Source organism: Zosterops lateralis, assembly GCF_965231275.1.
Source record: "Zosterops lateralis genome assembly, chromosome: 1".
Taxonomy (NCBI): domain Eukaryota; kingdom Metazoa; phylum Chordata; class Aves; order Passeriformes; family Zosteropidae; genus Zosterops; species Zosterops lateralis.
In genome coordinates this window covers 20,684,424-20,701,913 of record NC_139762.1, presented here as the reverse complement: position 1 = coordinate 20,701,913, position 17,490 = coordinate 20,684,424, and the positions used below count along the sequence as shown (strand labels likewise).

At 34.6% G+C, this 17,490-nt stretch overlaps 1 protein-coding gene across 1 annotated transcript in view; it reads left to right on the top strand.

Moving 5' to 3' along the window:
- The window catches only part of MALRD1 (MAM and LDL receptor class A domain containing 1), a 239,833-nt gene that overhangs the window by 101,599 nt on the left and 120,744 nt on the right, over nucleotides 1–17,490 (top strand). Inside the window, exons 26-28 of the mRNA XM_083877445.1 lie at nucleotides 1,063–1,360; nucleotides 11,446–11,691; nucleotides 13,323–13,480. Of these exons, the coding sequence (XP_083733571.1) occupies nucleotides 1,063–1,360; nucleotides 11,446–11,691; nucleotides 13,323–13,480 (702 nt within the window). The remainder of the gene's footprint in view (nucleotides 1–1,062; nucleotides 1,361–11,445; nucleotides 11,692–13,322; nucleotides 13,481–17,490) is intronic.

Below are 17,490 nucleotides of genomic sequence, written 5' to 3'. Positions count from 1 at the left end.
TTTTACTTTTTGAAGGTTCTGAGCAGTTCTGAAACTTACATATAGACAAATGAGGAAAAGGAAGTGCAATTTCTGATATAGGAAATTGTATGAATGGAAAAAAATACTTCAGGATCTGAAACTTCATCTTATAAGATGAGAGTATTTTACTTTGAAGTATTTACCCTGAAGTATTTTACTCCTTCCTATGAATTATTTGAGAAGAAAATGCTACATCAGATATTAGAACAGATTTAGTATGGGACCTCAGACCATTTCAAATCATTGGAAAATGAACACTTACATCAATGGGACAGGTTTTATGAAGAGAAAAAACCCCCACAGAACAGTATCTATAAAGGGACATAATGAATCAAAGTATTTTGTCTGTATGCAAGACTTTCAGAAACAAAGATGCACCTTCAAAAGGAATAGAAATCCAAAAATGAATTGGAAAGAATGGAGAGTGTAGTTAAATGATGAACGTGATGAATTTGCACAGTGATCTTTTTCTGTATGTATGTGGTCTTTTGTATTTCAAAATTTCCCCATTTTTACTAAAAAGAAAATAAATCTCTGTTTACTTATCCAAGTAGCTCTTAGCTATTTTAGGGGATTTTTTTTGCATATGTCCCTGTAGAAGTTTTTATGCCATTATAGATTGGATTATTTTCTAATTGCACACTCTATAATCTACATAAACACATTTTAACCAGAAAATTGTTGTAATTGTAAACTGAGGTTGCTTCCTATATATTTTAAATGGCACTACTCCATTCCTCTGTTTCCTTAAAAAATATTTTAGTTCTTTTACATTTAAATGCAAGAGTAATCCAAATCAATGCAAGATCTGCTGTTGAATATTTTAATACTAGTTTTGATGTTTGGCTAATGAAATAGTTAAAGAATTGCCACTAGTAAGTTGGGTTTTGCCTTTTGATGAAATTATTTTTCAATCAGTAAAATTATTGATTACTCTGAATGCTATTACTAATTCTCAGTTTAAGAATTAGAGTAAATACAATAGCAGAATTTGACTGAAGTCACCTATTGCATACTTTATGCTCTTGGTTTTGCTTACAGATAATTTTCTATTATCATATGTATGGAGCTCACATTGGATCGTTGATTATCTACCAGAGAACTACATTGAAACATGACAAAATTCTACTTAATCTTACTGGAAATCAGGGAAATTTCTGGCAGCGCAAGGCACTGACCCTCTCTGGAGATGGAGATGAAGATTTTCAAGTTGTCTTTGAAGGGATAGCTGGAGAAGGTCCCAGAGATGGCATAGCCCTTGATGACCTCACATTTTCCAGGGACTGCTTACCATCCCAGGAGTTTTTACCAGCAGAACCTACAAAGCTGCCTCCAATAGGTATGTTTCTCTATGTAAGTTTGGAAAGAAGGTATAGCAGCATTGTTTTCATTTCTTTGTCTTTCAAAAGAGAAATACTATACATATCTTACTAAAGACATGTATAAATTCTAACACTTTTAGGCAGCCCATGAAATTCTAATAAAATGATTTTATAAAATAGTTGTTTGGGTACTGAATCAACCATTGTGAATCTGCAAAGCTTTTTGTCTAGCCATGTACATTTAGCCAACATCCTGCTTAATTCAGTAGGATTTATTTATCAAAAGTTGTAAAATAGAGTTGTAGAATAAAGAGCTGAGTGGGACAGAGCTAATATGGAGAGTTTGCAATAAGGCCAGCAGGCTTAAATGGTTTTGGCTGGTAGAAATTGCTACTAATACTGCTTAGGCACCATATCCATCTTCTCCCTGTGTGGTATGGTGCCAGCACCAGAGCAATTATTTGCCCCATCCTCACTTACTGCACTAGGGAAATAAGACTCAAAAAACATTTGCCAGAAATTACACAGTTTGGATGGGGATGGTTCCCAATAACCCCAAGGTAAGAGCTACTCATGAAAGCACTGATGCTGTATTTGAGCAGTATTAGCTTGGACACAAATGATGAAGGAGAGACTCTTTTCGATGGAACAGGACAAATCTTTTTCCTCCTTCCACATTTATCACAGAGCTACTGAATTGTAACCCCCTGAAGTGGAATTTAGGAGATGCATTTTGTTCCTGAGCCTACTACAAATTTCCTGCATGGCTGCAGAAAGTCATTTTATCTCACTTCTCTGTCTTTCTGATCAATAAAACAAAGTTAATATTTCCCCATGTCAAGGACTACCACCAGAATGGATCATTAATTTATGCAAGCAACTTTGCTTTGTTACTCCTGCTAATGAGTAGCCTTCCCCTTTAGGATGTCATTAAGCACAGCTTAGGCATTGGGAAACAACACTGATGAGACTACATCAAACCAAAGAAATTGCATTGAACTTTGAGCACAAGATAAACAGGAAGGATATGGGCAAAATTTTCCAGACATCTCTCTGATGAGGTGCCAGCTCTAGTACTATTGGCTTCCTCCTTCTGCCAAGCCAGTCATGGAAATTTATTGCAAATTATATTTGTATTTTAAAGTTCAGCTTTATATGAACATTAACCCCAGGAAGAACACTAACCAACGTTTCTGATTCTTTATTTTTGTTGTATTCAGACTCTATCCTCTTAATGGGAGATGCAAGTCCCTGTGGCAATGTTAGAAGCTTTAAAAGCTTTGGTTTTGATAGTAAAGGATGTTCCAAAACACTTTTATGTTTCATAATAAAAAAGATACTAAAATCCCAGGAAAGAGCCTCCAGAGACTGATTTCTTGGTGCAGCTCATCTAAGATGTACTTTGTGAACTTCAGAGGTTCACAACACTTTAAGGCAATGGTTTAAATTCATCCTTACAACAACTCATTTTTTTTATATTGAAAAATTTTACTTGTCCAGGATAAGAGTTTACAGACCCACTGAGCAGTTCAGCTTTGAGCTGCTACTTAGCAGTGGCATCTGTTTGCATCAGTGCTTGTGAGTGGGTCTGCTTCTGCCTATAGAAATGCTCTGAACTGTGGCAATATGCACGCTGGATGTTGCAAAAAGTGCTCTGTAATGTCATTTTTTAAAATAGAACCAGCTAGACTGGCCACAATGATCAGCTGCAAAAAATCTGCAACCCTAGACTTATCTGCTCATATGTAGAAACACAGGAAAGTTTAATGAAAAGTAAAACAGTTGATACATTGATCAATTAATTAAGTGATTGATTAATTAAAATAGTTATATACATTAATCAATTTTTTTGAAAATTTCTGAGTCTGAAGAAAATCATGCAGCAAAGATCTGTTTCCTTCTTCTCTCCAGCTAGTGAGTATATTTACTAAAAAAGTAAAAATGTTTCCTCTTTAAGAGAGAAATTTTTAGTTTTTGAGGTCTATTCTAATATAATTCCTTTTCATTTTTTAATTTCTTTTCAATATTGGCAATGCACATATCAAGGGAGATTCTTCTGAGCCTCACTGAGCCATCATATCACTATGTAAGACAAGTATACTGAGGAGTCTTTGCTTGTTATTTCTGTGCATAGAGTCATATGTCAATGAATGTAGTGTAAAGGCGAAATAGAGCAGAATCATTAAATGTTCCCATCTGTAACACAGACTCTCACAGTTTAAAAGATTTTTTCCCTGACTCTATATAAACACCTTGAAATTCTGCACATCAACAAAAATATATTCTAAGGTGGTTGCTTCTTTCAGCCAAACATGCAGTAATGTTTAAAAGCTGAAAATAAGCACTGGACAGCCAGAAAAAATATTTTTGAAAGTTAGCATTGTAATTTTCTGTAAACTACAGGATACTGTAGATTGTTCTCAATATGCTGCTTAGCAACAACAATGCTGAAGTGCAAAGCCACTGAAAGCCACTTAAATTGCTGGGCCTGAGAAACAATAACCATCATTTTAGACTGGCCTTTATCAAATTTTCATTGTATGAACACCAGTTTTTGCTCATGTGCCATAATGGTACTGTGTGGAGGAAAATGTAGAAAAAATTTTGTTCTAAGAATGTTATTTGTGTCTGTTGCTGTGTCCCTGCAGTGTGATAAGATTTTTGGTTTAGATTCTGCCTTGTGTAAAAAGCTGCCTGTATTCACATCAGTCCAGGAAGAGACCCTGGCCACATTGAACCTTGTGAAAGTTGCAGTTGTTTCTGTATTTGGTTTGTGTGGCAAGGTTTTGGTGGCAGGGGGCTACAGGGATGACATCTGTGAGAAAGTGCCAGAAGCTTCCCTCGTGTCCAACAGAACCAATTCCAGCTGGCTCCAGGATGGACCCACTGCAGGCCAGGGCTGAGCCCACCAGTGCGGTAGCAGCATCTTTATGATAACGGATTTAAGAAAGGGAAAAGTTGTTGCACAAAAGCAATTGCAGAGAGAGGAGTGAGAATATGCAAGAGGAAGGGCTTTGCTGGCACCAAGGTCAGGGGAAAAGGAGCAGGAGGAGGCACTCCAGGTGCTAGAGCAGAGATTCCCCTGCAGCCTGTGGTGAGCACCATGGTGAGTTAGGCTGTGCCATTACAGCCCACATAGTTTAATGATGGAATAGTTATCCACAAGTTATCCATGAAAAATATTTTATAATTACAGTTGTTTACAAAAGAGACATCATGGATTTGACAACAATTTTTATGATCTCTAAACTTGGTTTTCCTATCTTCTTTCTATCCCTTCCCTCCTGCAGTGTTGTAACTGACTATAAAAATTGCAGATCCCTCCATCAGAGTTTCTGCTCATGTCTCCTACTATTCACCTGGGAATACAACAGCTGCCAAGAGCTGCCTGATCAGATTACCGGGCTACAATAAAGTTATTCCCTGAGACTAGAGAACTGGTATCTGCTGACTTCAGTTTTGTAGAGAAGACAGTTATTTCCAGCAAATTAAAAGCAATTCACAAAGTGTGAAACATGTCTTTGAGAACTTTGAGAATATAGGAATATTAACAGAGAATCAAATCAAGGTCCATTTCACTTGATATCCTCTCTACTGCTGTCAGTGAGCTGCTAAACATATATGATACTTCCTCTTAATGTTCCTAATATTTCCTTTTTAGGAGACCTTGCAAAGCAAATGTGGTTTTGGGCATGTAGTAAACCTTAATGTGTTTGCCTTCTGTATAGAGCTTAGTTTCCCTAGCAGTACATTCAGAAGTATAGCCTCCTTCCCATTTTTTGCAGGAAATTCTGCCACTTGCTGAGAAAGCAGCTCTGGTTTTACCCTCTTTTTACTGAAAATGGTGAACAGCCAAACACACCTGCTCCATATTGCTCTCTATGCAATCATCCTTAAGCAGCATTATACACGGAAGGAGTTTCAACTTATTTCTTACATGGAAACTATTCCTTATGCTTTCCTTTCACTGACTTTTAAAAAAATCCACTATACTCTTTTGGGATTGTAAAATCAGGTCTGTGTAGAGCATTTAGAAAGTGAGTGACCAGATACTGTAACAAAATGATTCTTTTTCTCTTTTCTCTCTTTCCTGATAAATCCTAAAACCTTGATTGTTTTGCCCTTTTTGAACACTGAGCTTTTGTGCTCCTGGAACTGTTTCAGCACTGTGCTGTGTCACTGTTAAGGAATGGTAGTGATAGGATTCCAGAACCTGTGAAAGATGGACTGTGTTTTTCTGTGTAACTTAATAACATCACATTTCATTGCCAGTCACTCAGAGGGCAAATAATTTGCTAAATTGTGGCTGTTCATCTCCATTTCAGTTGTACAAAATCACTGATGCACCTGTGGGGGTTGGATGTTACAGGGATTATAAGAAACTGACTGTCCTGCAATGGCAGCTGATGTCAGAAAGGTTATTTAATTTATGATTAGCAACGGGTACACTCCCATTAAGCAAGTTCATTTACACAAAAGACTTTTCCTATTATCCATAGTTATTCCCAGTTGATATCACCCTGAATATCTTCATATCACTGGCAAAGTTTCTTAACTTGTAACTCATGCACTCCCCTTGTCTTTTAAAAGTAAATATTAAAGAATACAGTTTTTATTGCTGGTTTCTGTTCTTTCCTTGGCAATTTTTTGTCTTGATTGACATGGGGTTTTTGTTCCATACTGATTTTTAAATAATTTTAGTAATTTATAGAATTTGGTCAGCAATGTAATTAAAATAAATATATGCAAAGTAATAGAATAATCAGGAAATTATTCTATTTTCATTTGAAATATCACTCAAAACTCTAGAGTGTACTCTAAAGGCAAAAGGATAGTGCTTATATCACTCTTTTGCAGTTATAATTAGATCTATAAAAGTTTACAGACACATAAATAGAAATAACTTTGGCAGTTTTTGTAACTAATATATAATTACAAGAATAATAAAATTTTATGCTTCAGTGCATAATGTGATCTACTGAAAAGAAGGAAAAAAAATCTCCTTATGCAGAACTAATCAAATAACAAAGCATTTATATAGCTTCATTTGAAACAGCCAGCACTGACCATTGACTGAGAGAACAGGATGTGAAATGAATAAAGTAATATTTCTAAAGCATTTTAAAACCAGATCTGGGAAGAAAAAGAAATAAAAAAGAACCTGAAACCGAGCAAAAATCAACAATTAGCCTCAAAACAACAACAAAAGCTCAACAAAAACCAATCAACCAAGTAAACAAAGACGCTTCACAAAAACCCTCAAACAAAAAGAAGCATATAGAAAGGACTTATCATTTCTTTTGGAAGATGGAATCTGTCTATGTGGTTGCCTTAATTACATAGAGCAGATTGTGAATTTTTTTTCTTCATTGGTACCTTAACAGGAACATATTCTCAGATGTATCTAGAATGAAGTTCCATGAAAGAGGCAACTTTCATTTTCACCTATACAATAAAACAAAAGGTTTATCATTATGGAATTTTAAAACCAAAAAATTCATATGTTTAATTTTTTCTCTCTCCTTTCTGGTAAATTATACAATTACTTCCATATTTTTCAGAAAAATTGTGGAAATACTGGGGGATATGTAGACTGATTTAGGAGCTTGGTAGAAAGCTACTACTTTTGAATATGAAGCAGTCATGACTATAGGTTACTTGAATTCAACTTCTACATGTATTGTGCACATGTAATTATGAAAATTATCCTTTTATTGACTGTAAAGGAGAAAAATATACAGCCCACATTTTGGTGGTGTATTTTCTACTTCTGTCTAGCTTTCTCCAATTAAGTTCCAAGTCTGTGTAATTTTACTCATTGTACTTTATCAGTTTAACTGGAAGTATTGCCTTGCACCATCTTTTTAATTTCAGTTTCTTCTGATTCTTCTTATCCAGTATGGGGATTTATCACCTAAAGACAGTAACTAAAAAATTCCTTTTAAGTTGCCTTACTAGCACAGATTGGGTATGTCTTAAAGTGTATTGAGTGACTGATAAAAATCAATACTTTTCTAATAACAAAGTACAACCAAAACAAAGAAAATTCTTCAATGCTTTGTCATGGACAGAGACAATAATATTGAACAGCCGTAGCCTACCTTACTGTTTATGGTTTTGGTTCTTTTTGGTTCTGAGGTTGAATATTACTGGATCTGATTACTGGAAAATAATTCTCTTGTGTTTTTGTGTGGGAATGGTCAAGATAAGAAATTAATTGGGGAAGTTTTGGCTGTTGGAGGAGCTTTTGTCTCTTTGTTGCGGCAGTAACTTAGACAGTTAATAGTTTCTTCTAAAAGTCCCTTCTGCAAATGAACTGGAGCTGTTTTTCTAACTTTCAGTTGTTCAGAATGCAAACCAATATGTCAAAGTACTCTCAGGGCTTACAAAACCAAATGTTTGCACTCAATTCAAGAAAATAAAGCCTATTTCCCTCAAAAAAAGAGGCTGATATAGTATAATACTTTTTAAATCTTTTTTCCCCTGACATCCCAATATCTGAAAGTCTTTAAAAATACTTCTAATTTGTAAAGCTTTGCTTTTGAAATGAGATGCATTTTTCACATTCCTGCACTGACAAGTCAGTATTACCATGCATCATCAACAGTGATGGAAGCACTTTTCTGTCTGTCCTTGGGCTATACTGGTGATATACTAGAGGAAAGATGTTCTTGTTAACAAATTATTTTTTTAAGGACACATAGATTTCAGTCATACAGTAATGTCAACTCAGAGCAAGAAGGATAATGTAGTAATTTTTACAGGGAAAAACTCAGAGATCTAAATTATCCAGAGAGCTCCTATCCCTGGGATGTCACACTCTTAGTCTGCTGATTAATTATTCTGGCCTCTATACCAGACTATGGTTCTACAGGGGCCCTAGCTTTGATTTAGAAGAAGGTATCCTTCTAGCTACGTGAATGTTAATAAAATCTTTTGAAAGTATTTTGAAGAAGCTCTAGATTTTCACACTTATTAACCCATAACTTCAGGGTTATTCTGATAATTGTAAATTATCTCGTTCATTTGATTTGGTTTTGGTTTGGAAAACATTGATGCTGATATTATTAAATATGATAACTTTAAGAAGGTTAACAACTTATTAAATTTAACAACTTTAAAATAATCCCAATTAGAACATAATCTGGCCACTTCTGGAAAGAATAATAAAAAAATTTTTATAAATATATTAATAGCAAAAGAAGTGACAAGGAAAACATCCATTCCTTATTGGATGCACGGGGGAATATGAGGAAAAGATGAGGAAAAGGCTGCGTACTTGAGATCTTCTTTGCCTCAGTTTTCAACAATAAGACATGTTGTCCTCAAGAAAAATTTATTTTCTATCTTGATGTTTGCAGGTACATTTCTATTTTTTAAAAAATGTATTTAAGAAAAACAAAAAATAAGGAGATTAATCCTTCTCCTAAAACACATGTTTTAAAATACAAATATTTTACCTGTTGATTTTGCTCAGGGTATATAAACAAGTGGATAATTAGCCGGTGCAACTGTTCTCCTCTGTTGTATAAATCCTCCTCAATTCAAAGTTTATCTGAAGGATACATATAAAGATAAAAGATATTTATCTGAAAGGGGCTCTAAGAGTCCCTAAGGGTCTACTGCAGCCCAGTGTGTCTATGCAGTTACCACATAGGACAAAAAGTCTACCCACTAATTATCTTCAAGAAACACATATGGGAGGAAAAATTCACTGAACCTTGTTAAGGAGAAGTTCCTCTCAATTAAACATCTCTCCCATACCCACAGGAGTCTATATAACACTGTTTGAACAATTACAGTTGAGAAAAAGTAGGGAAGGAAGAAAGAAAGAGCTCTAAAAAAATATTCCTTTTCATGTAGATTCAGGGTTGTTTTCTAGGGGGAGGGGAGGTTGTTTGTTTGTTTGGTGAAGTTTTTTCCCTACAGTTTTAAAGCCTTAGAAATGTCATTTAAAGAGAAGCTATACTATGGAAGTACATCCAGAAGCAAGTCACGTTACAGGCTCAGTTAGGCAGTGTAATATCATTCATTACACATGCTTGGAAAGATTCATTCATGCCAGGATTCAAGACAGATTTTTTTGTTTTTCCTCAGGAAACAAAGACTTCCACTTTTCAACTCTGCTTTTTTTTTTTTTTTTTTTTTTTTTTTTTTTTTTTTTTTTAACCTGAAATTGGAAACAATGCTACAAAGAGACCTCAAAATTCAATAGTTACTGCAATTATTAGTCATTGAACTGCAAGGGAAAATATTTTAAGGCATGAACTGAAATTTAAATTCCTAGTTTGCTGACAAAATAAATATTTTGCTAAATTCTTACTGCAATCACTTAAAAGAAATGCAGGATTATAATAACTAGCTCCTAAAAATATGTGTCACATTAAGCAGCAATTTTATAATAAATCTCTGTCACTCTTTGGGATACAACACAAATAACTGAAATTCTGAAGAAGATTGATAGAAATTTCTGATGGACCCTGACTGATTCATTGATACTATTGCACCACTCTTTTGACTAGGATAATTTTCAGAGTTTATGTACTAATAAAAATCTCACTGATGCTTTTATAAACTTGTAGCTGTGAACTTCAAACAAGTGTTTTTCTTCTGGTCAGAGATTACCCAATTTTCATGTCTCCAGATTTGGAGATCTTTGCCTGATGTTCTTGACTTTCAAAGTCAATTTCAGATTTTTATTCTTACTTTCTTCTTTTTGATCAGGATTTTTTCCTCCTTTCTCTGTGTAATTATTAAAAGCCAAATCATACAGAGTTTTTTGGAGGAAACCTAATACATAGGTTTATGTTACTAAGAAATCAGGAATTAAAAATTAATAATTTCCCTGGAAATATTGCTTGATATTGCTATCATATTCCAATATGTATTTGTATTTTAAATTTATTTTAATAAGAATTGTGTTAGGAGGATTTTAACTTGAGAAGGAGAGGTTAACACTAGTTTTCTTTAGCTGATATCTAGAAATAAAGTGACTTCTTTTCACTTTATCCAAAACCTACAGCAAAGGGTTCTGAAAATGTCTTTTCACTTTAGAGTATTCGTAATTTAGAGTCTGGCTGAAACAAATTATATGGGATGGAGGTTGACGACATGACAACTGAATACCCCATCTCTTCTCCTCTTTTTAGTAATAAATGAGGGGTTTGGCTCTTTTAATAAAATCCAGCCTTATATGAATGTTATTTGACTCCTTTAAATTAATACAGTGGTAATGGAAACAAGTTTTTAGCACCATGTGATTTTCAGTATCAATTAGCTCAGATTCTCCCTTTACTTGTGCAGCTTTTAGACATGTACATATTCTAATTTTGTCTGTTGAGCTCATATATTTGTACTCCTATTTTTAAGTAAAATGATGCTTGTTCCTTTATTTCTGGCACAGTACTTTTGTACACAGAATGTACAAAAATAAATGGGAAGGGGTCTCTTTCAGAATGTTGTGTTTCACTTCTTGATTACAGAATGTACTAAAGTTGCTACATTTTATTCAGTCCTGCAGAAACTGATCTGAAATGAAAACATGAAACTTGGAAATGGATCCTGTGATCTGAGTCCTACAGTCTTTAAGTAGTAGAATAGCAGAATTATCCCTCAATAATGGCAGGAAGACTGCACAAAAAGGACACTGTCAACCTACTGAACTCATAAAAAAAGTCCATTAAAAGGCAAACCTCTGTAGTTAAAAAAGAAAAGTTTTTTCTTCCAAATTAAGGCTCCTAAAGTAGGCTCAACTTTGCAGCTAAAATAAAATGATTTAATCCAACACCACATGAAAGGAGAATGCCAGCAATTAAGTCAGACTAGAAAGCTTTGTTAGTGATGGAATGCCTGGCTGGAGCTTGCCCTCTGAGGCTTTACAAGGGAAACAGTCATTTATTTAGGCAATCACTTGACAAAATACAAAAGAAATAAACTGATAATGGATTGGTACTTCAGGGGAACCAAAGGCTTTTAATAAAACTGCTCTGGACCACCCTCCTCCTCCTAAATATTAAGCTCTCTGAAATGTAACCTTCCAGTAACCTTGCTGGGATGCATGGCACTGTGATTCACCAGGACACCCTCATTCTTCTCTTTTCAGGCTCCTGCTCACATGGCCAGAGGCAGTGCCAGAATGGCAAGTGTTACAGACCAGAACAAAGCTGTGATTTTGAAGACAACTGTGGGGATAATACAGACGAGAGTGAATGTGGGACTTCCTGCACCTTTGAGAATGGCAGATGTGGCTGGCAAAATTCCCTGGCTGACAGCTTTAACTGGGTGCTTGGGGTCAGCTCGCCTCAAAGCCTTAGACCTCCCGGGGACCACACGCTTGGAAATAGAACTGGTATGTTGTTGGTTCAGAAATAAGGTGTAATTGTCTTCATGAGATGTCTCATGCCTTCACGGGCAGCAGGGGAGTTCTCAAATCTCTAATCAGGGTGTCATTTTTAATGAATTAGGTGTGTTACAATATAAAACTATTAATTATCTTTGTACAATAACTTTAATTTAGGAAAATTGAATCTTAGTTGTTTCCCATATGAGTCAGGCAAGATAATTTGATCCTTGTCTGAAGACAGGCATTTGGTCTGGCTGCAATTTGCAAGGGTGACTTAGCTCAGCTCTGAGATCTACTGGGTCCCTCTCCTCCAGAGCTTGAGGTCATTTCCAGGAAGCTTACAGTTTCCCATAGTGACTATTCATACTTTAATTTTAGACAAATTTCAATAAATAAATTTAAATAAACAAAGCCCCTTTGTTAGAGCATCTCCTGGTTTGTTTTGGCCAAAACACTCAGTTATCTGCTCTTGCTCTTGCTACAAGCTCTGTGCCTTCATACTTCGTTTTTGAAGGTCCTATAGCTCAGACAGACATTACCAAAGCTGAGCTCAGAACTGGCCTTAAATTGAAATGTTCACAGCAGAGTTGCACAAAGGCATGATAGGAGTTGTTGAATGTTTACATAAACTTTTTTTTTGAAGGACAAAACCCAATAAACTTCAAATATGCACAAAAAATCATTTACATTGTCTAGTAATATATATTCTTAAAGAATTATCACAAATATACCACTACACTTGTTAAATATATGCTTGATTTCAGGGAAAAAGCAAATTTCTTATCCTATATACCATGGCAGACATCTGTGGTTGTATCTGAGCCAGAGAAGTGTCAAAGTTAGAATGAGCCCTTTTGTTTATGCATCATCTAGTGAAGTAATTTTTTTGCCTAATTCATATAAAAACATTTGTAGATATGCAATTATAATTTTGTGTTATTTATAATATATTTATCTTTATGTGAAATACACATTTCTTATTTGTACAAAGGAAAAAAATGAATTTGTAAACTTGGGAGAATTTTTTATGCTTCTGAATAAAAATAAAGATGGAAGACTCAAGGATCATATCAGTGTTTAAAAATATTAACTCTAAACATTTAATTTTGTAATTTCCTCTGACTAAATAATTTATATGTTCATTAATATTCATACAGAGTAAAAATGACCAAAGGTAATAGGAACCATTAGGGATCCCTAGTGATTTATAAATGCATAAACATCTTTTTCCTGTTTCACAAGTCTTTATATAATGTGACTTGCTATTTTGAAGGTTACCTTTCAGGAGACTTTATCCTGAAATTTATCAAGATGTTGCTCTTGTGTGATGTATTGTCAGAATTGCAACTACTGCAATTCAGCAGGGACATACAATCAAAGTAGCCAGAAAATTTGGAAGAGTCCCCAGTCTTCTACACAAGTCCATCCAAATCTCAAGCTGCTACCACCAGTTTATTCCTCATATAAGAAGTGCACAAGGAATGGAAACTGGTCATTTTTTCTTTGAGCTGAGGTTGACTTGTATGAGACCTATGAGGGAAGTGTTCTGCACATGTCTCTGCATTTACTTTGGTGAGTTTTGGATTCTAATTTGAAAATGCAAAATATTTTTTCAGCAATACATCATTTAATTTCAGGACATTTCCTATATCTTGAGGCCACTGCAATAGGCCTAATCAATGAAAAAGCCCATGTGAAGAGCTCCCTATGGAAAGAATCAAGTGGGACTTGTGTGATGAGCTTCTGGTACTTCAAGTCATCAAATGCCATGGGACATATTCAGGTTCTGATTAAGGTAATAAAAAAACCCTTTTCTTTTGAATATATTATACCTGTAAGGGTGTTCATGCTCCTGAAGAGTGTTCAGCACTGTGACATTCTGTTGTTTAGCTGACAGACTGGAAGAGCTCCCACGCACCTCCTGGTTCCTTGCTGGTTTTTATTACTCCAGCCTCTTAAAAATGCTTCCAGCATTTCTCTTCCAAGAGAAGTTTCACTGAGAAGAAAAAGAAAATAATTTTAAATTATTATTTTATTTCCCCTCTTCTCATATTTCCCCCCTTCTCTTTGATTTTCTCTGTGTGAGGCTATTTACATATTTTGCTGACATCCCTATTGATATTTATCAGTATACAGCCCTATTGTTCTGATGGGATCACACACAAATAGATTACCAACATGTACAAATTGAGAATAAAAAGAAAAAATATGACTTCATAAAATCATTTATATTTTTATATAAAATGGTGCAGAGTACACAATCAATTTTATTTAGAAATTTTTTCTTCACTGAATGTAAGATGACCAAATAATTATTTCAAAAGACTAGTAGTTAATTTGCAAGTGAAAATTGAGACATTTGTAAAAAATTGGCTGTTCCTTTGCTGTTCATTAAAAAGTATTAACTGCTTGTAAAAACATTTTAAAATAATAATATGGTTCAGACTAGAAATTAATTCTTATGCAGATATTAATAATCAATGCTGTTCAGTCACAGTGACCAAATATACCACTTCTAGACATACTAGAAGTCTTTGCAATATAGAATGTGTGTGTTTGCTTACTTGTATCTGTGCAGCTCTTCTGGTTACTCAAGTATAAATCAGGGTGCAATTTATTTGTCATATATCTGTTAACTCCCCTTCATATGATAGCTCTAATAATGTCTTGGTGAACTGCATTTATGTTTCTGTTTTATTTCCAATTCATATGTTGGCTGACTTAAATGATAAATTATATTTTTTCTTCAAAAACAAATTACTAATTTTTTTCCAATATTCTGAATAATTTAAAAATAATTTAAAAGCCTGCAAGATAAAAGAACGCAATGCACTTTAGTATCAGGAGATACAACCTAGGATATGTGTGCCTGAAATATAAAAATGATGAACCCTTTGACAGGTATCAGGAGATTTTTTCATTAATTAATGCAAACACCCACAAATAACAGCAGACCACTCATCAAGTGACTGTATAGTTATTGAGATGTTTTTATACAGCTCTTTTTCCCAGAAAGGCTCAAATTTGTAAAGGAGGCAAATAGATTAAAGGAAAAGAATAATTGTTGTTTGAAAATAAATTTCAGTTGTTAATGTATTAAAAAATGAAAACAAAAATAGATCTCATTGCATATAATAGATTCCATTGCATAAAATGAATGCAAAAATAAATAATTATCTTAAATGAAAGGTCAGTTTATGTTCTAATTTTACTACTGCACTTAGTAACTTGTAGTAACCAAATACTGTAATTATAAGCATGTTAGGATTGTTTAATTTTAGCTATAAACTAACTTGTAAACTACCTTTGGTGGAAAATAGCCACTAGCAGCATCAGGCATGTGTGAGTGGTTTATAGGTAGTGTTTGTGTCCCTGTGCATTATGTCCAGTAATTATTTCTTCTGCCCTCAGAATGGACAAAGTGGTTTAATTTTTTTTCTATATTAACCTGAGCATAGGTTTACTAGATGGTTATTCCTATCATAATAGCCTGTAGAGATTATTTTCTGCTGCACTAAAATGCAAATATATGACTTTTATGGAATTTTCTATATGACAATCAATTTTTTTTCTAGGTTTTGGGAATATTCTTTATGTTTTCTCTTTGTTTTATTCTTATTCCCCTGAGACATTGCCCTCTTCTTATTTTCACCTTATTTTATTATCCTAGTAAACTTTCAAGACATTTTTATGTTATTTTTAACCTCTGACTCCAGGGAGTTTAAAGATATTTTTAAAGGCAGTGTGAATAGAAGAAATTTGAGTCATGACTTATTCAGTTTTTTTCTTTTAATGAAGGCAAGAATTCTACCTGGAGATAGGAAAAAATTATCCTCATCATTCTACCTGGGATTTTTTGCAGATCAACTTAACTTCACCTGTCATGCTGCTTATAAGGACCTATAAGTCCATATTTTAATTGGAGTTTCTATTTAGCAATGCCTGTAAGAATAAAATCCAATTAAACAACACGTAGCCATGGGAAGTCATACTGAAACTTCTCCTACTGATTCTAACTGCAATACCTAGATATTTCCATTCAGATTAAGTATCCCTTGATTTAAAGTTAATGCCAGTGAAATCAGATCTCTAAGTAGTGACTAGCTGAAAATATAAGAAAAGGAGATGATCTGGGAAGGTAATTACCATCTCAAGTTTAAAAACTTAGCAAATTGTCTCTGGCTGGAGTTGAAAATCCATTGGAATTTTAACTGAGAATGAGGACTGTATATACAATGGAAGAGCAATAAACAATAAAATGAGGAAATATTTTATAGAGGCAGAATGAGGAAAAATTTTTCTTCTTTCAGAATTATCATAGTGGAAAAAAATGGTAATCCAAGGTAAAAAAGCCATTTTAAAAAAAATCGTAGTTCATGGTATGCATCAGTATCTTTTCTTAATATATGAATTCCTTGCCCACTTTCAGGAAGCCTAAGAATATTATCTATCATACTACTAAAGTGGCATCTCAGATTATGAGACAAACAACAACTAGAAATAAAACTAAAAGATCATAAAAGGGTACTATAGGCAAGCATGAACTTCTTTTGCTAAAGTTTGCAGCTAGAGAAAATCAATATATTGACCTAATGGAATATCTCTGAAGTTATTGTTGTCTTGATTTTTTTTCTTGAAATTGTACTACATATTCTTTGAAGAAAACTGTCTGTATATGGAATAATAATAATCCAGCAAAAGAGATGGGCTGTTGAACTATCTGCAGACATATATTATTCTTCAAATTGATCCCCTCAACATTTATGTAAACAAGAGATATTGACAGTGCAGCTATTTGTGAAGACTGAAATATCTGACTCACTACCCATCTAAATTCAAATTACAAAGTTTTTGATAGCAGTGCTAAAGCAAACAGAATATTCCCCAAGGACATCTGGATATAACTAATCAAAACTTTTTCCAGTGAGATTTTGAGACATTGTAGTCTTGACTGTGGCAGTTGTAAGAGAATACCATCCATTGTAGGAGATATTTCAAAGATCAAGTGCAGCATGTTCCCCGTGCCTGTTTCAGTGTTGATGGTGGGGCACTGCATCAGCAGTCAGTTTATTTCTTGAGTCAGAAGAAACCCTGCATTTTTAAACATGCTTATAGAGAGGCAAGCAAGAGTTATTAGGTGAAAGGGATAATACATTTCATTATTCTGCTGATCTAAAATAAGCTTTCTACTGCAGCTTAAGCTGTCTCTGCCATTAAAAAATAAAGAAGCAAGTCCTTGGTATCACAGAAGGAAATCAGCATCAAAGGATAAAACCATTTGTTGAAAATATTTTTGTGGTATCAGTGTTAATTGCTTTTTCATATAAACACTTTAATTTAAAAAGGTAAGTTAGGATATAGGACAGTTATGGGAAGATTCTTTCAAAGATTTGAAATAAGCCTCCAAAAACAAATATGCAGATAAATAAGGAAGGTGAATCCTGTCATTAGTAACTCCCTCTGCTGACTGTGACCAGGCCAATGCACACGGGATCTCATTAGGAAGTTCCAGAAGACCTTTCCCAGGCATTTAGTTAATTCCATCCAGTTACAAATGAGCAAAGACATAAGGATTTTCAGGAAAACAAGAAGTCCTGACCAGCACATGGTAAGTGAAGCAGGGCCCCATTTATCCTGTGGCAGCAGCAGCCTAACCTGGCCAGGGCAGCAGGCACCTGGAGCCAGCATCCAGCCTCCTCCAGCTGCTCAGGGCTGCTGCAGCACAGACACTCTTCCCTGCCTGCTGCTTCTCTGCAAAAGCTGGAAGCCATCACAGTGGTTCCTTTGGAGTTGCTATTGCTTTTA